At 36.8% G+C, this 17,667-nt stretch overlaps 9 protein-coding genes across 9 annotated transcripts, besides 4 other annotated features; 5 read left to right on the forward strand and 4 right to left on the reverse strand.

The window, feature by feature from the left end:
- Positions 1-415: 415 nt before the first annotated feature.
- Positions 416-472: a sequence feature (Signal peptide predicted for TA08425 by SignalP 2.0 HMM (Signal peptide probability 1.000, signal anchor probability 0.000) with cleavage site probability 0.762 between residues 19 and 20).
- On the forward strand, positions 416-3,097 carry TA08425 (Theileria parva microneme-rhoptry antigen, putative; the record flags this gene model as incomplete). Its single annotated transcript, XM_948006.1, has 1 exon — positions 416-3,097. One exon carries the CDS (start codon positions 416-418, stop codon positions 3,095-3,097), a length of 2,682 nt encoding a protein of 893 aa, XP_953099.1.
- Positions 3,032-3,037: a sequence feature (GPI-Anchor Signal predicted for TA08425 by DGPI v2.04 with cleavage site probability 1.131 near 873).
- Positions 3,038-3,091: a sequence feature (1 probable transmembrane helix predicted for TA08425 by TMHMM2.0 at aa 875-892).
- Positions 3,098-3,397: 300 nt separating the features above from the next.
- On the reverse strand, positions 3,398-5,283 carry TA08430 (uncharacterized protein; the record flags this gene model as incomplete). Its single annotated transcript, XM_948007.1, has 6 exons — positions 3,398-3,748; positions 3,811-4,089; positions 4,118-4,198; positions 4,228-4,288; positions 4,318-4,915; positions 4,950-5,283. The coding sequence occupies 6 exons, from the start codon at positions 5,281-5,283 to the stop codon at positions 3,398-3,400; spliced, it is 1,704 nt and encodes a 567-aa protein (XP_953100.1).
- Positions 5,284-5,352: 69 nt separating this feature from the next.
- On the forward strand, positions 5,353-7,382 carry TA08435 (uncharacterized protein; the record flags this gene model as incomplete). The annotated part of the gene is made up of 10 exons (XM_948008.1): positions 5,353-5,847; positions 5,935-6,012; positions 6,083-6,145; positions 6,172-6,295; positions 6,444-6,553; positions 6,584-6,697; positions 6,730-6,891; positions 6,927-7,052; positions 7,127-7,219; positions 7,290-7,382. The coding sequence occupies 10 exons, from the start codon at positions 5,353-5,355 to the stop codon at positions 7,380-7,382; spliced, it is 1,458 nt and encodes a 485-aa protein (XP_953101.1).
- A 231-nt stretch (positions 7,383-7,613) lies between these two features.
- On the forward strand, positions 7,614-9,845 carry TA08440 (uncharacterized protein; the record flags this gene model as incomplete). The annotated part of the gene is made up of 1 exon (XM_948009.1): positions 7,614-9,845. One exon carries the CDS (start codon positions 7,614-7,616, stop codon positions 9,843-9,845), a length of 2,232 nt encoding a protein of 743 aa, XP_953102.1.
- Positions 9,846-9,936: 91 nt separating this feature from the next.
- On the reverse strand, positions 9,937-10,950 carry TA08445 (uncharacterized protein; the record flags this gene model as incomplete). Its single annotated transcript, XM_948010.1, has 1 exon — positions 9,937-10,950. The coding sequence occupies one exon, from the start codon at positions 10,948-10,950 to the stop codon at positions 9,937-9,939; it is 1,014 nt and encodes a 337-aa protein (XP_953103.1).
- Positions 10,873-10,950: a sequence feature (Signal peptide predicted for TA08445 by SignalP 2.0 HMM (Signal peptide probability 0.959, signal anchor probability 0.040) with cleavage site probability 0.357 between residues 26 and 27).
- A 323-nt stretch (positions 10,951-11,273) lies between these two features.
- Positions 11,274-12,749, forward strand: TA08450 (vacuolar ATP synthase, subunit beta, putative; the record flags this gene model as incomplete). The annotated part of the gene is made up of 1 exon (XM_948011.1): positions 11,274-12,749. The coding sequence occupies one exon, from the start codon at positions 11,274-11,276 to the stop codon at positions 12,747-12,749; it is 1,476 nt and encodes a 491-aa protein (XP_953104.1).
- A 288-nt stretch (positions 12,750-13,037) lies between these two features.
- On the reverse strand, positions 13,038-14,309 carry TA08455 (uncharacterized protein; the record flags this gene model as incomplete). The annotated part of the gene is made up of 2 exons (XM_948012.1): positions 13,038-13,224; positions 13,324-14,309. The coding sequence occupies 2 exons, from the start codon at positions 14,307-14,309 to the stop codon at positions 13,038-13,040; spliced, it is 1,173 nt and encodes a 390-aa protein (XP_953105.1).
- Positions 14,310-14,775: 466 nt separating this feature from the next.
- TA08460 (uncharacterized protein) lies at positions 14,776-16,305 on the forward strand (the record flags this gene model as incomplete). The annotated part of the gene is made up of 6 exons (XM_948013.1): positions 14,776-15,349; positions 15,385-15,518; positions 15,552-15,600; positions 15,632-15,651; positions 15,707-16,093; positions 16,135-16,305. The coding sequence occupies 6 exons, from the start codon at positions 14,776-14,778 to the stop codon at positions 16,303-16,305; spliced, it is 1,335 nt and encodes a 444-aa protein (XP_953106.1).
- A 102-nt stretch (positions 16,306-16,407) lies between these two features.
- TA08465 (uncharacterized protein) lies at positions 16,408-17,635 on the reverse strand (the record flags this gene model as incomplete). Its single annotated transcript, XM_948014.1, has 7 exons — positions 16,408-16,620; positions 16,672-16,760; positions 16,792-16,848; positions 16,880-16,979; positions 17,008-17,167; positions 17,233-17,318; positions 17,378-17,635. 7 exons carry the CDS (start codon positions 17,633-17,635, stop codon positions 16,408-16,410), a joined length of 963 nt encoding a protein of 320 aa, XP_953107.1.
- Between the last annotated feature and the right edge of the window lie 32 nt (positions 17,636-17,667).

Here is a 17,667-nt window from a genome sequence, read left to right on the forward strand (position 1 = left end):
TAAAGAAGCGGTGTCTTTAAAAATGTGTGCACACTATATGATTAAAATCACTTGGAATCTCACAAAAATCAAGTAGATCTATAATAAAACCAACTTGTTTAATTAAATTCCTCCATAATTGATAAATCTATAAATACATTTCTAAGAACTTCCATTTTATGTAAGAAGATCTACAACAACATGTGTCAGAAATAGGCCGTAATTTTTTTTAATTCCAAAACCTTTTATTTTCTCGAACGTAGATAAAAACAATCTAATATTACAAACACTTTCAGTGTCAATCTCTTTTTTGGAGGGGCCGCCTGCTTTGGATCTTTCGAATCTATAATTCCAACTCCCCCATACCTTATCATTATTTTCACAGAATATATTAAGTACATTTGCAGTTTTTGTAAAATATTGTAAAATATCCACAATGAAGTTTCTTGTTTTGCTATTTAACATTTTATGTTTGTTCCCAATTTTGGGAGCAGACGAGCTGGTTATGAGTCCCATACCTACAACCGATGTACAGCCGAAGGTTACTTTTGACATTAATTCAGAAGTTTCATCAGGTCCTTTATATTTAAACCCTGTAGAAATGGCAGGAGTGAAATATCTTCAATTACAACGCCAACCCGGAGTACAAGTTCACAAGGTTGTAGAAGGCGACATTGTAATATGGGAAAATGAGGAAATGCCTTTATATACATGCGCAATTGTTACTCAAAACGAAGTTCCATACATGGCATATGTTGAGTTATTGGAGGACCCAGATCTGATATTTTTTCTCAAAGAAGGTGATCAATGGGCACCGATACCAGAAGATCAGTATTTGGCAAGATTACAACAACTCAGACAACAAATTCATACCGAATCGTTCTTTTCTCTGAACCTAAGCTTCCAACATGAAAATTACAAATATGAGATGGTTTCATCATTTCAGCATTCCATCAAAATGGTGGTATTTACGCCAAAGAACGGCCACATCTGTAAAATGGTATATGATAAAAACATTAGAATATTTAAAGCACTGTACAATGAATATGTCACTTCAGTAATAGGCTTCTTTAGAGGATTGAAATTGTTACTTTTGAACATTTTTGTCATTGACGATCGTGGAATGATAGGTAACAAATACTTTCAATTACTTGATGATAAATACGCCCCGATCAGTGTCCAAGGATATGTGGCCACTATACCTAAATTGAAAGATTTTGCGGAACCCTATCATCCCATAATATTGGATATTTCTGATATTGATTACGTTAATTTCTATTTGGGAGATGCAACTTATCATGACCCTGGCTTCAAAATCGTTCCAAAAACACCACAATGTATAACTAAGGTTGTTGACGGCAATGAAGTGATCTATGAAAGCTCGAATCCCTCGGTCGAATGTGTTTACAAAGTGACTTACTATGATAAAAAAAACGAGTCAATGCTTCGCCTAGATCTGAACCACTCTCCTCCATCCTATACATCATATTATGCCAAAAGGGAAGGAGTCTGGGTTACTTCAACTTACATAGATCTCGAAGAAAAGATTGAAGAATTACAGGATCATAGGTCTACAGAACTGGATGTAATGTTTATGAGTGACAAAGACCTTAACGTGGTTCCATTGACGAATGGTAATCTTGAGTACTTCATGGTAACACCCAAACCACATCGCGATATTATTATTGTATTCGATGGTTCGGAAGTATTATGGTATTATGAAGGACTTGAAAACCACCTCGTTTGTACATGGATTTATGTTACTGAGGGCGCTCCAAGACTTGTTCACTTAAGGGTCAAGGACCGTATTCCACAAAATACAGATATATACATGGTCAAGTTTGGTGAGTATTGGGTTAGGATTTCCAAGACTCAATACACTCAAGAGATAAAGAAGTTGATCAAAAAGTCAAAGAAGAAACTCCCTTCAATTGAAGAAGAAGACTCAGATAAACATGGTGGTCCTCCAAAGGGTCCAGAACCACCTACAGGACCAGGGCATTCTTCTTCAGAATCTAAAGAACATGAAGATTCAAAGGAATCGAAAGAACCTAAAGAACATGGATCACCCAAGGAAACTAAAGAAGGTGAAGTTACTAAAAAACCTGGGCCTGCAAAGGAACACAAGCCAAGCAAGATACCAGTATACACCAAGAGACCAGAGTTTCCTAAGAAATCAAAGTCCCCTAAAAGGCCTGAGTCTCCAAAGTCACCAAAGAGGCCTGTGTCACCCCAAAGACCGGTGTCACCTAAGTCTCCTAAAAGACCTGAATCACTCGACATACCAAAATCACCTAAGAGACCAGAATCTCCAAAGTCACCAAAGAGGCCTGTGTCACCCCAAAGACCGGTGTCTCCAAGGAGACCAGAATCTCCTAAGTCACCAAAATCACCTAAATCTCCAAAATCTCCTAAAGTCCCCTTTGATCCCAAATTCAAAGAGAAATTATATGACTCATACCTCGATAAGGCAGCTAAAACTAAGGAAACTGTTACACTACCACCCGTACTACCAACCGACGAATCATTTACTCATACACCAATTGGTGAACCTACCGCTGAGCAGCCCGATGATATAGAACCTATTGAAGAATCTGTATTTATTAAAGAAACCGGAATTCTGACTGAAGAAGTCAAGACAGAAGATATTCATTCAGAAACTGGAGAACCAGAGGAACCAAAGAGACCAGATTCTCCAACTAAACATTCACCAAAACCAACAGGAACGCACCCATCAATGCCAAAGAAACGTCGTCGCTCTGACGGACTTGCATTATCTACCACAGACTTAGAAAGTGAAGCAGGTAGAATACTTAGGGATCCCACTGGAAAGATTGTTACAATGAAAAGATCGAAGAGTTTTGACGATCTTACAACTGTTCGAGAAAAGGAACATATGGGAGCAGAAATTAGGAAAATTGTTGTAGACGATGATGGCACTGAAGCAGATGACGAAGATACACACCCATCAAAGGAAAAACATCTATCGACAGTAAGACGCAGACGCCCAAGACCAAAGAAGTCATCAAAGTCATCAAAACCAAGGAAACCAGATTCAGCCTTTGTCCCGTCAATTATCTTTATTTTCCTCGTGTCACTAATAGTTGGCATCTTATAAAGGAAAACCTGCTCAGTGGCAAAATCGAACAGAGTAAACGATTCATACCCGGAAATTTAAATTATTTATTTAGTTACTTAAATGGAATTAAAAATGTTTTTGAATGTTTTGCACAAGGTCAAAGACCACAAATTGAAACATGAACAAAATAATAAAAAGTTTAAAATCGTATGTAAATAATACTGAGCTCTAAATTTATTAATAGGGCACCTAATTATTAAATTCTGGACTCATTACCATCAAGGACTTTAGTTAATTTTATCATAACAAAGTACGTATTAGCTAGTAAATTGAGCCCAGTCAACTAGAATTGGAGGATTTCTTGCGAGCATTGGTCCTACGCCACAATGATTTCCAGTGAGAGTCGTTTCCCATCTGCTTGCTCATGGAGCGAATCTTCTGCCTTAGCTGGCTGTTCTGCTCGAGACAGTAGAAGAGCCGCTTCTTAATTTCAAGCTCAGCCTTGTTGTCCTGGTCGTAACTAACAACAGGTCTTATTGCAGAAGAAAAAGAAACCCTGTCGAACCAAATTGGCCTATCCTTGTGATACAGTGTCTTTTCAACGAGTTTGGTCATCTTAATATTGTTAATCCAAACAGGATCAGAAGAGTCTTCAGTCACAGACTCGGGTTGGAAAATCCATGAGAACTTCTCAAAAGACTAAAATTATTATATATTAGTGAAAATTTAAGAAAATCAATTCAAATATAAACCATTTCAATTGTAAATCTAATAAATATAAAACTTACAGAGTTTATTATATCATGCAATGTTCGAAATGTAGTAGGATTGTCATCAGAGAAGGAATTCAGAACCTCGTCAAAAATTAAAGTACGATAAGTTATGTAGGTAGCACGAGCAATTACCATTGCGATATTCAGTTGAGATTGAGTTTTATTAATCCTAAAAAAATAAAAAAATGAAAAATACTTTTCTAAAAGTCTATTGCGTTCGTCAAAGTTTAAATCGGGGAGGTTTTCGTAGTATTCAACCTACAAAAATGTGAGAAAATCAAGATACCTTAAGTTCATTGCAAAAAATCCATAGTTTCAATAAATCGTAAATTTCATATGATTCGACAAATTCTTGTATCTTGTGGAGCTAAAATTTTAATATTGATAGGGAATTACCTCATCTTTCATCTCATTCTTGAGCGAGTGGTATTTGGCGACCAACTTAGAGTTGTCATACCTAGAAAATTAATGAACATGGAAACAAACTTGGAAGAAAGGAGTTTAAGTGATAGTATATTTGCCTGCTTTGCCTTTTTAGTATATAATGCACGAAGTTTCTTTTCAGGAATCATGTTGGCCTCATCAATGGCTGAATTGGTTGAGTCGAGCTCCTGCTTCAATGCCTCATTCGACTCGATCCGACTACTCATTATCTGCTTACAACTTTTTAAATCATTCTTCAAATTCTTGATACTCTCATCTCGTTGCAAAATCTCGTTAAGAGCCTGTTCAAGTTCATTTTTAAGGTGAGAATTCTCTTGAAGCTGGAGTTGCATTCCTTCAGAGTACAGCTGGTTATTCAAATTAGACTGCGTTAGTAATAGAGTATTATCAAGTTTCAAATTCTCTTGATGTTTTTTGAGAAACTCGTGCTCATACTTAAGGGATTCTAACCTGTTTATAGCAATGTTGGTTGTTATCTCAGTCTTCTCCTGGAGAGCAAGGTATCCAGGCCGAGAATTGTAAAAACTCTTTCCAACTACTGATTTTAGGACTGTTAGACTACATTGCCTAAGTCTATCGAAAAGGTCATCAGTATCCTCCTTAGATTGGCAAAAAATAGCCAAAAATGCCTGGTCAGGATCTAAGAAAATGTGTAAGTATAAATTAGAAAATACCATCTTTTTCATGGATATAAATGATAGAAGAATCATCCAAAGACTTCAAATCTAAATCAGAAGGAAGAGTGAGAAAATGTGCAGGAATTCCAAGCTTAAAATTTACGTGTTCTAAAATCCATCCCATAACAGGCCCACATTCTGTTCCCATACTCTGATCACTAGCATCACAAGCTAATAAACAGTTACCACGAATTTCTAAATTTAATTCTTTCCATTCAGTGTTATAAAAAATATTGTATCTGTGTGCCTTGTCTGTGTAGAATCGACCATCAAAATTTATATAAAATTTTTTTCCATATTCCTTCGGCCAAATTTTAATAAACTCTTCCATTAATTTTAAATTCAGCTCCATAGCAATATAAATGTAAACTATGAAAAATTTTATAAGAAAAAGTTCATAATGGTAGCAGTAGACAACGTAGGGACTCAGTTCCCAAACGATGCATTCAAGGATTTGGTATCACAGTGCATATCATTGCTTGAAGCAGCCGTGGCAAAGTCGGAATCCAGATTCGTAATTAGATTAATGCGACATTACAAAAGTTTAAGAAGTTTACTCAAAGCACATCCAGCAACCTCAGTTCCCTTCCTTAGGTCACTACTCAAGGAATATGCTTTCGGTGCAAACCCATGTCCAGTTGCAGAAAAGGCATATAATTTTCTCCCAGCAGATTTATTGCCGCCGATCTTTTCAGAACCCGAATCTTCCACAAAATCCGCAGATGTGTCCGACACAACCAAGCCGCAGTTCGATCTTCCAAAATTCCACTACACAACATCGACATATTTGGAGATTCAGGAGTATGTTTCACAAGATTCCCAACTTACTGAGACCAAAGTCATGCTTTCAACTCTTGCCTTGATATATTTGATTGATACAAGGAACTATGAAAAGGTATGTTATGATAATACAATTAAATAAATAAAAATATATAATTACATTCTTTTATATATTGATTTTCTGGATTAAATTAACATTTAGGCGATGGATTTGGCAGATTCGCTGGCCCATTTGATGTTAAGTTTGAACAAGAGAATAATGGACTACCTGGGAGCTAAGGTACAATCTATTCATTTTACTATTAAATACATTCAACTATATCATCACACATCAACAATTATAATTTTAGGTTTACTTCTATTATTCTAGAAGTTTTGAGTTGGGAGGAAGGTTTAAAGATGCCAGGAAGTTAGTTAGAATATCCCAATTATTCTTTAGACTTTTGATTGTTTCGCACAGAAAAGCATGCCTGCATCACGACCCAATGACACAGGCAGTTACTTTCAACTGCATACTGAGGAACCTGATTCACCACAAGCTGTACTCCTCAGCATTCAAATTCGTATGAAATTAAATAACACTTTTGAATTCATGTTAATCCCCAATGTAGATATGCAAGACTACATTCCCGGAATACCTAAGCTCAAATGCTCAATATGCAAGATATCTATACTACTACGGTAACGGAATTTAGTGATAAGGGTTTTTAGGAAAAGTGCTCTCAGTTCAGCTGGAATATAGTGAAGCATACACAAAGCTAATTCAATCCCTGAGAAAAGCACCTCAGAATGACAAAACTGCATACGGATTCAAGCTACTAGTAAGTTAAATGATATGAAAAATTCAATAGGCGACAAAAATGTCAGTAATAGTCGGTCTTTTGATGTGTGATATTCCAAGCAAGAGTGTGTTCACAAACCCATCCATGAGGAAAGACTTGGCACCATACGAGGCAGTTGTGGTTGTAGGTTTCATTACAACACTAAAATATTATAGGCTGTTAGAAACGGAGATTTAAACTCATTCTTGCAGCTGTGCGATAAATATGCACACTGCTTTGAGAAGGACGACACCATGTTCCTTATATCAAGGCTAAGAGACAATGTAATAAAGGGAGGCCTGAGGAAAATCAACTTGGCATACTCTAAGATCAATTTGGTACCTAAAATAGTCCTTGCATTTAATATATGTAGGCAAATGTGGCTCATAAACTAGGGCTGGAATCAGTCGAACACACAGAAAACATCATTGCAAAGGCAATACATGATGGAATTATAGAAGCAGTTATAGACCATGAAAATCAATGTGTTAACTCAAAGGTAACAAAACATATATTTAAACTATTTTTAGTTACATATCTAAAATTTTATTATATTTACATATTGATGTTTAGGTTAATGTAGATTTGTATAAAAGTTATGAACCAATGAGAGCATTTCATAAAAGAATACAATTCTGTTTAAAGTTACATTCAAATGCAATACAGGTATACATAAAAGTTGATAGATTTATATATAACGAGACTCAAAATTTTACATGATATGATTAATTCATAGGCAATGAGATACCCAGAAGATCCAGAATCCACAAAAGAAAATAAAACCACATCTAACCCAGATAAGGACCAGCTGGAATCCGTAAGAAAATAAAAAATAATCATTCTTCAGCTCGACTACGACAACGAACTAGGAGATGGAGGATATATCTAGATAATATATTTAAAATTGATATATGTGTTAAATATTTCCATAAGTCAAATCTATTAAATGGCTGGCGGAATCCACACATGAGATAGGTTCTTCCAATAAAAGTTCCCATTTATTTATTTAAATAACAAACCAATGCATATGTTTTAATTTTTTAATAAAGCACAAATCCTAATGGATATATACACAGAAGACGATTTCGACGAAAACAACCCCGTCACTAAAGCAAACTACGCTGGTGTACCGGAAGAAGAAAAGTACGAAAATTTCGAAATAAGTGACGAAAAAGAGGATTTCGAAGACGAAGATTATGAAGAAGATGATGAATCTGATCTGGACCAGACCTCAATGGCCCAAGTCCTGGCAAACACGTCGACAGAGTCGCGTTGTAGCATATTACAGGAAGAAATCAGATTGTTGAAGCTGGAAAATGATTTGTTGATCTCGAGAGAAAAATCGCTAAAAGATAGAGTGGAGCTCTTGGGAAAAGATAACGAAACACTGAACAACAAGGTCCTGGAGTACGAAGTGAAGGTGTCGTCATTAAATAAGGAAATTGACCTGATAAAGTGTCGCTCCGACGCACGGCAATCGACGCTGGAGAATAATTATAGAGAATTGTGCTCAAAAATCGCAGCAAGTGAAGATTTGAACCAGAAGATGAGGTTCGACCTGAACCAGCAGAGAGCAAAAAACACAGTCCTGGAGGAATTGATAGAAAATAAAAATACAGCAATAGCTGAATTAGAAAGAAGAATGGAACATTTGGTACCTTCAACAAAAACTATACTAAGACTGAACGGAGAAGTACAGTCAGATGATAAGTACAAAGATCTCAAGTATAGACTACACGCAACAGAAAGACAACTTGACCAAGTTGTTACAGAACTCTCGAAAGTTGTATCATACAACACTACCCTTAATAACGACCAAGATTCAAAAACCAGTACCAAATACCTTGACTACAGGGCGCTGATAAAAGATTATAACGCAAAATCTGTAAAACTAAAAGAGTTGGAAGAGAGAATCTCAAATGACGAAAACAAGTCAAAAATCGCTACGTTGGAGGATAATATTAAGATATTGAATGGGAAATTGGCTGTAAGATCAATGGCACTCAAGGAAACGGAAAGAGAACTCAAGGAGTTTTATTCCAAACAGCTTGATGATTTAAAAACAAATATATCTGAGCATAAACAAATAATCGATTCGAAAGTGCAAGAATTAAACGTATATAAAGATAGAATAGAGTCGATGAAGCAGGAACTGGACTTGAAAAACAAGTCCATTATTGATAAGAACGATGCTCTAAACAGAGAAAAATCGCAAAACCACGAGATTTTCCTGGAAAACGAGTCACTGAAGAGGAAAATCAACGAATATTTGGATCAAATTCGATCACTGAATATGGAGAAGCAAGTTCTTCTGGACAGAGAAGCAACCCATATGGCTGAGTTTAAGAACTATTCAAATGAAACTGACTTGAAACTAAAAAAGATGGAGTTAGTTCTCAGGCACACTCAGCAGATGAATAATAAAACAAACTCGACTCAAAATGAAGAAAAGGATAAGAATGACTACTCTGAATTCAAGAACGAGTTGTTGGAGCAATTTACTGAGATCAAGCAGCTTCTGAACACACTCGAAAGATCCAAAAAGGAGCACCAACAAAACAATAACTTAATTTTGACATTAAGACACCAGAACGATACTGCAATGACTGCGCTGAGGGAAGAGAATAAAAATGCACTCAACTCATTCTCAGAGAAGAACAACGCGACCCTCAGTGAGCTGAAGCAACAGAACATGAATTTGGTTACAACGGTGACAGATAATGTGAACCAGGTCCTATATTCACTTAATAACAATAGCGAAAACTTATTGAAAGAAATAAAGTCGCAGCTGGAGTCACTTAAAGAAGAACTTAGAACCAATGAGGCTGAGAAATTTGTACCAGAAACTCCAACAAAAACGCCAAATTTAGATGAGGGTAACGTTGAGAGTTCTGACGACCCTTTGCCTGAAAAATACAATAAACTTAAGGAGGCATTTAAGGAAACGACTACAACGCTTCTGAGAAAGGAGAAGGTTCTGATAGATTCGCTTAAAAAGACTGTTCTGGAGTGCCACACCTATAAGATGAAGCTTGACGAGCTGACGAACTCTAGCTCCCACCCTGAAGATAATTTTCATTCAGTTAAATCATCCCTAAAATGCAGCTGTAAAGATTTGGTAAAGCGAGATTCTGAAACGAAGGTCAAAAACTGTTGGTGCAGGTTCAAAAACTTCAGTAATCTCAGAAGAGCATTATCGAGGAAGGCGATGCTGAGGGAGTCTGAAGTTTTGGAATCTTTTGAGAAACCAAAAGTTAAGCGTCGAACTCGACAATCTGATAATTTAGAATAATTTACTACTGAATAACTGTTAATATATGTTAGTAATCTAAAATAGGTAGTTAAGTATAAACAATTACAACATTATATACTACAGCGAACGTTTATCGCATAAAAACAACTTTATAATTTATCAATTCTTCAACAATGGATGGATTATCCTTGGCTATGTCCTTATATCTTTCTCTCATCCAGTCAAGGATCATTTCTTCAGTCACTTCTTTCTTAGTACTGAACTTAGGCATGGGAGGAGTGATACTTCTCCCTGACATTTTCTTGAACATCCTTGTTTTGCGCCCAGTTTCAATATACTCATGTTTTTCAAACATTCCTTTGACGAAGAAGAGGATCCTAATGATGATAAGACCTCCGTAGCTCTCGAACAGATGAACTGTTACGTTTTCCAGATCGGGGCGTAGAGTAACTACCATATCACCAAACTTCACCTTGTACAGGCAATAGTTGTCGTCAACGGTGTATAGGAACAACACCCTAAGGTCGTTAAACTTCAAGCCACGAGGAAGGTACCCGTCAAATATATCAAAGTGGATGTGGTCTCCGCCTAGAGGGATTTGGCCATCCTTCGTGAGGACTGTATGTCCCCATTCGGCATTATATCTCGTGAAATGGCCGGGATGGTAATCTAACAAAACGTCGTGCAACAGCTTGTTTAGCTTTTCGTCGTCAATATCAGCTAAATTCAAAGCGTCGAGGTCATCTTTAACGTCGCTATACGTACCCTCGGGGAAATCTATGGGTTCTTCTTCCTTGGGTGGCGTGAATTGGTGATATGGATAGTCTAGCCCAAACAAGTAGTTGAACATACCCTTTAAAGCAGATTTAGATTTAACTCTATCAGATGAGAATGTAACTCGTGGAGGATTTTCATCGGCAGGAGGATCTTTTCCGCCCGAATTTGGGTCTCTATGAGCCGGGGGAGGAACTGTTTCTTCCCTCGGCGGCCCAGGCCCTCTAGAATGCCTAGATCTCAGAGATTCATGCTCATCATCACTGCCTCCTGATTGTGTAATGATATCAGTGCTAACGGAAGTTTTGATGGAGATTAAAATGGTTGAAAGGACAAGCCAAGCCAGGCATTGCTTAAATGACCATCGCATGTGGGTGGTCTTGGGTAAACAACGGCCAGCTAGCTTCCTTTAATTTTTTTGCTGTCACTGGGACATTATAGTGTCATTTTAAAGCTAGGGATTTACATTTATGAGTGATTCTCGTGAAGCATGAGAGTTTTGGCCTCAGAGATACAAATAACAATTAAATATTACAATACAATATTTATATATTTATATTATATATTATTATACATAAAATATACAAAATAAAGCCGCTTTTCTCGTTAATCATACATTATTCGACTCCCCCATTACTCGAGTAAAGCACACAATCTATGTATCAAGGAGCAAATTAAATTTTTAATTATTCAATGGATACAACTTCTCTTAATAAAAATTATGCCTACAACGAAATGGTTAGGGCTGCAAAAACCGATTTCTCTTTCGAGCCGAACCTCAGGTATCGTACCATTACCGGCGTTAGGGGACCTCTCGTTATTTTGGATAAAGTAAGATTCCCTAGATATTCCGAAATTGTAAGAATTAATATGGGAGATGGTTCTACCAGAAGAGGCCAGATTCTCGAGGTTAAAGGCAACGTAGCAGTCGTTCAGGTGTTCGAAGGCACCGCAGGTATCGATAACAAATCATGTACAGTTGACATGACCGGAGAAACATTGAAAATGGGTGTTTCTGAGGATATGCTTGGAAGAGTTTTTAATGGAAGCGGCTTTCCAATAGACGATGGGCCCTCAATTCTTCCAGACGACTATGTTGATGTCAATGGGTATCCTATAAACCCAATCTGTAGAATGCATCCACGTGAAATACTTGAAACCGGTATTTCTACAATTGATGTGATGAATTCAATTGTTTTGGGCCAGAAAATACCCCTATTTAGCGCTGCAGGCCTACCACACAATGAAATCGGCGCTCAGATCTGTAGACAATCACGTTTAGTTGACGGTAAGGATACCAAGGATAAGCACCCTGACAATTTCGCTGTTGTTTTCGCAGCCATGGGAGTCAATCTTGAAACTGCGGATTTTTTCCGAAGAGATTTCGAGCAAACGGGAGCCATGTCACGTGTAGTTCTGTTCCTGAACCTGGCCAATGACCCAGCAGTCGAGCGAATAATCACACCGAGATACGCATATACAGCAGCTGAATACCTTGCATTTGATAGAGAAATGGACGTTTTCGTAATTTTGACCGACATGTCGTCGTATGCAGATGCACTTAGAGAGGTTTCAGCAGCTAGAGAGGAGGTGCCAGGCCGTAGAGGATACCCAGGATACATGTACACAGATCTAGCTAGTTTGTATGAACGGGCAGGCAGAATAAACGGCTCGACGGGAAGCATAACACAATTTCCTATTTTAACCATGCCGAACGACGATATAACGCACCCGATTCCGGATCTTACTGGCTATATCACAGAGGGGCAGATTTTTGTTGATAGAACTCTGTTTAACAAGGGCATTTACCCGCCAATTAATGTGCTTCCAAGCCTCAGCAGACTAATGAAATCGGGAATCGGCGCTGAACTGACCCGAGAAGACCACCCTAGTGTCAGTGATCAGCTTTACTCTGACTACGCCATAGGCCAGGATACAAGAGCCATGAAAGCTGTTATAGGCGAGGAGGCTCTTTCCTCTGATGATCTTCTTTACCTCGAATTTACTGATAACTTCGAGAATAAGTTCTTGAGGCAGGGCCAGTACGAACGCAGGACCATAGAGGAGTCCCTGGATATCTGCTGGGAGCTACTTCGTACATTTCCCGAAGATATGCTCAAGAAAATCAAGACTGACTTAGTGAAGAAGTACTATCCTAGAAAATTATAGATTTGATATCGCACTTTTTAATTTTAACGGCAGTTTAGTGACCAGAGATTTAATTTATGACTAATAAACTTAGTACGTCTGATTTAATTTAGCAACTCATTGTTTATCTGAAATAAATGTAGTGCAATATATCGTGCATGATATTATATAAATTTTACAGTTTAAATAAACTCTAAATTCCAATGTGGCGATCGCTCCAGACCTGGGAGCCGTGGACGCTGATTACTTTTTCGTCTCGACCGTCCCGGACCTCGAAACCCGATTCCCCAATGCTTTGAACCGAAACAGCTAAACATTGAATAGTTTTATGAGTATTATATTTATATTTATATTCCATTGGTTGTTATAGTATGTATATATTTGTATATAGTTAGTATAGATAGTTGACTTACACTTGTAGCCTTTGGCCCTATTTGAATTAATGTGGGACTGCCAGTTGGTTATCCTGGTCTTATCGGCTTCGTCAAACACGTCACTAAAAAATATTATGAAACAAATAAGAGGCATGTTAGATGTTTATAAGTAAAATGAGGTATAACTAGTAGTATACTACGGTTTTAGTTTTGGTACATACCGTTTTAGATAAACTAAACTGAACAAAGGCACGAGGGACGACTTTGACCATGGCATGTCAAAGAATGTGAAAACAACTGAAAGCGTTCTGACGAACGATTTGAGCTGTAGAGTCATAAGCTCGTCTCTGGTCGGAAGCTCAAAACCCACGCCAACTGGCCTGCTCAGATCAGTTAGAACGAATCCATTAGTTGTTTCGGAAAGGAAATCCTCGAAAAAGCCCTTCAGATTATTTACAATTGTATGAAAAACAAACGGGTCGTTTTCATACCACAGAGATGAAGCGTAGCAGAAGCTGACTTTTAGAAGCTTTAGGAATAAAACCTCCTCAAGAGTAAACTTATGGCTGTATCTATTGAGGCTTTGGTTTAATTTTTTATCTTCAGCACTGATTTTCCTATCATTTTGCTCAGACTTTACCTCGTCCTTAGTCTGAGCCTTAACAACTGCAGAATCTGGCTTGTTAGAGAGACTAAGTAGATAATCAATAACTTCTGTTAAGGAAGAGAGTGAAGCTTTCTCATCTAAACAGTATTTTGGTACTATTCCTGAAAATTCCCTCACGAAAACATCGTTAACTGTGTTAAAAACACTAAAGAAGTCCATGTGAGTGACGTCAGTTTCCGTTTTGTAGGATTCCTTGAAGTAAGAGTTTGATAATTTAGAAAGTAGAGCGACTCCTTTAGCGAATTTGTTTCTGTTTGGGATATGTTTTTTACGCAAATCGTCCAGAACCTCATTGAGTGTCCTTTTAGTCGGTTCCGACTTCACAGTAGGTTTAGGATCCGACTTTAAAGTGTTATCTTTATTAGAAACTTCTGGAAATGGAAGTTGTTTATTAAATGCAATATATGTTTTGGTATCATCTTCCTTTGACTTTAATTTTTTAAGTTCTGCCTTTTGCCTATTATATATTCTATCTAGACTCCGTTCAGCAGCTGTTCGACCAATTAAATTAATGGATTCCTCCTCAAGTTTTCTTTTCATAATAAAACAATTAAATTTATGTTAAAACTATAGAATCATGGTATTTTAAAGATTTAAAACAAAATGCGATTAAAATATTGAAAAATATGTTTAAAAATATTAATATCCTCTATTTAGGATCTCATGAATAATGAAAAATTATTTTAAATTAAATATATATATTACAAATAAATATACAAGTTTATTTACACTAGTATACTTTCCTTGTGTCATAATGGTGAGAAGGTTCGATAATAGAATTAATAAATACCAAAATACACATGATTTAAAATATTTATTATTAATAGTTTTTATGTATCAAAATTTTTTATTTTTTAAATTATTGTTTAAATCCTGTAAACTAAATTTCTTCACGGTAGATTCCTCACCTATCTCAGTCACTTGAATTAACAAAATATTTATATAATTAAGTTGAGGATGGTGAAAATATAAAGATTGTTGTTAATATTTAATCTTCTTTGCTATAATGCCAAAATCTTTCGAGCATGTGTATAATTCAGTTTACATAAATGAGGATATTTGGCGTAGTGACCATACCAGCGGACTATGGAACAATAAAACTATATGCCTTCTAGGGTTCAATGACTCCTTGGAGAGCTGCAAAAAGTTGGTGCTCAAGATACTTGAATCGCTCGTTACCAGAGGCGCCAACATCCTAAAGTACCCTAACAAAAAGTTAGATGTAAAGAAACTTAGCATTACTTATTACCTGTGCAACTACTCCATGGGATATGAATCAAAACCACCAAACTCACTGGACTATAAGCTTGTAACGCCAATATGGCTATATAGCTGTAACAGAGATAACAAAGTTTACTTGACTGAAACCCCTCCCATTTTCAGAGCCAACAAGAGCTTTAACTGCCTAAAATTCAAAAGAACAGGTTTGAAAGTATCTCTGTTCGGTTCACTCAAAAGCAAACCAGATTTAAACAAGGAAGATAGCTTAAATTATATAAAGTATAGCTTTGACACATTGGTCAGGTTCATATCGCATTGCGGGTTCACATTCTTGGACCCTTCAGAAGTAAAGAAAGAAAGTTAGTTAATATAGAAACCATAACCTTTGTTTTAGATTATAAGAATGATAATAAATTATATTTGCTGTTCTGTAAGACTTTTGACGAAAGTATAGACGACCACGTTGTAAACCTTTCAGCTTCCATACCATGCTTAAGCATTGAATGGCTTTTCGATTCATATTTATCAGTTTGTTTAAAATAAGAATAAACAGAGTCTTAGGGTGAACTAAAGGAGACCAAGAATTATTTGGTTATTCCTCAGAAGTACAGTAAGTTTTCAAGATTTCCATAATTATTCAGATGCAAGATCAATGCCTAAGGTAATTTTTAATCCACTCACATTTAATCCGAAATTTTTTCTAATTTTGTGGGTAGAAACGTAAAAATGTCAAGGGAGGTTATGGAAACAAGGTTTTGTGTTTTTCTTACGGTTTCGCTGTTGAAAATGAGCTCAATAAGACAGACTTTAAGGAGTTTGGTGCAGTTGCAGTCTACGTTGTTAACCCTATTTACGTCTTAGCTCCATGGGCACTTGATACTAAGGATAATGACCTCAAGAAAATGTATAACAGCATTTCTCTCGTTGAGGATAACAGGTTGTTACTCTTTGTTTCGCGAGCCGAGAGCAGTCATGAGGGTATAGGTATATTCGGGGAGCTATCAATGCTAGTTGAGAATTGCGTTCCAAAGCTGGGGAAAAACCTAGTTCGGCATGTTAAAATCTACAACTCTTTTGACACCACAGATGACCACTTTTTCGATGTAATAACTAAATTTATCAGTTTTTATAAATTTGCTTTCAGATCCCATCGGAGTTGCTCTCTGGAAACAAGTTGCAGATATTCGAGAGGAGTGGGAACGTGAATTTGTACGACTTGGCCGAAAGTATCACTTTTGTGGATATTGACAACTTATCTCAGTACCAGGATGAAATTGGAGGTTCTGAGACTACTCAAGAGCTGCATGATATGTAAGTCAACAGTTATAGTAAATTAGGTTAGGATTGAAGAGTTTTCCAACGGCTTGAAGGATTCTGAGCTGCGATGGCAACAAATTTCTCGCCTAGAATGAGGAGTTTAGGTGCTCAGAGAGCGCGAATTGTAGGTTTGCCAGGTTTGCCAGGTAGGCGATCTGCACCAAATATGAATTTTTACGGTTACCATGAGGTTATCCTGGAGTGAAAGTTCGCATATTTTCTCTATCTTTTTCAGGTTCATGAGCTTCTCCGTCGACACTGTCTTTAGCAGGAACCTTCCCACTTCTGGGTATATTTTAGAATTACCCTTTTCCTATATTTAATTTATTTCTCCAGCTTTGTTTATGTGGTAGTTATTACTCACCATTGCGTTTTCCACTAGTTTTATACACTTATCAATAAGGTCCTTAAGCTTTAGCAGAGAGTTTTCGAATGTGTTCGGGAGTAGAGTATCTGAACACTAATTTAAATGAAACTGTTGTACCTGAGTTATGTGGGTTCCTACTTTTCGAGTTATCTAGCGACTTTAGCAGGTATGAAACTACAGAACTTTGAAGATACTTATTTCTTACTTCCTGCTGTATCTGACGGGGAGACCAAGAGCTCTAAATCGACTTCATGGAACTGGAAGCAAGCATCTTTTGTGATTGTCAGTGGTAGTTGAACGTAGGCCTATAAAACGTCACATTTTCACTTATACCTTGATCATCATTGACGCACTGTCACAGGATGCGTCAACTAGCAAGTGTATTGGTTCATAGAGGTTAGGGTTTGGGTAAAACTTTGACACTGAGTTGAACTGTTTAAACCATCCATGTACTGCACAGGTCAGTTCAGTCATCTCAGACCCAGTACAAAACCTAAAGAATGTTCAAAATTGCTATAATAATTGGTAAATATGGAAATCAACTAATTTCAATGTTACCATCCAACTACTTGTTCCTTTGGATTAATTTTTTGTTTTAGTTCGTACATATTTTCGTGATGATCTTTTATAATTTGCAATAGCCCCTAGTTAAAAATTAATATTTAGTTTTAATTAATAAATAATGGTTGTATTCTAAAATTACCTCGTCAGTTAGGGAATGTCTATCAACGAAGGAATCTGTGATTTCAACTGTGTTAGCTTCGCAAACAACTCCTAAAAGAGTACCAATAACATTGTATTGTCCATCTTCTCGCCTCATATAAGAATCCAAAATCGTAAAAATCACCATCGGATGTACCTTCCACTTAATATTTGTTAGAGGCGTGGAGTGGAAGCATTTGGATCCCAAGTGTTGGTAGGATTCCCCTGCGTTGAAATCTGAAAGTTTACTTCTACTCATTTTAGTATATTAAAAAAAATAATTTAACAATA

The sequence above is a fragment of the Theileria annulata genome, chromosome 4, assembly GCF_000003225.4.
Source record: "Theileria annulata chromosome 4, complete sequence, *** SEQUENCING IN PROGRESS ***".
Lineage (NCBI taxonomy): Eukaryota > Apicomplexa > Aconoidasida > Piroplasmida > Theileriidae > Theileria > Theileria annulata.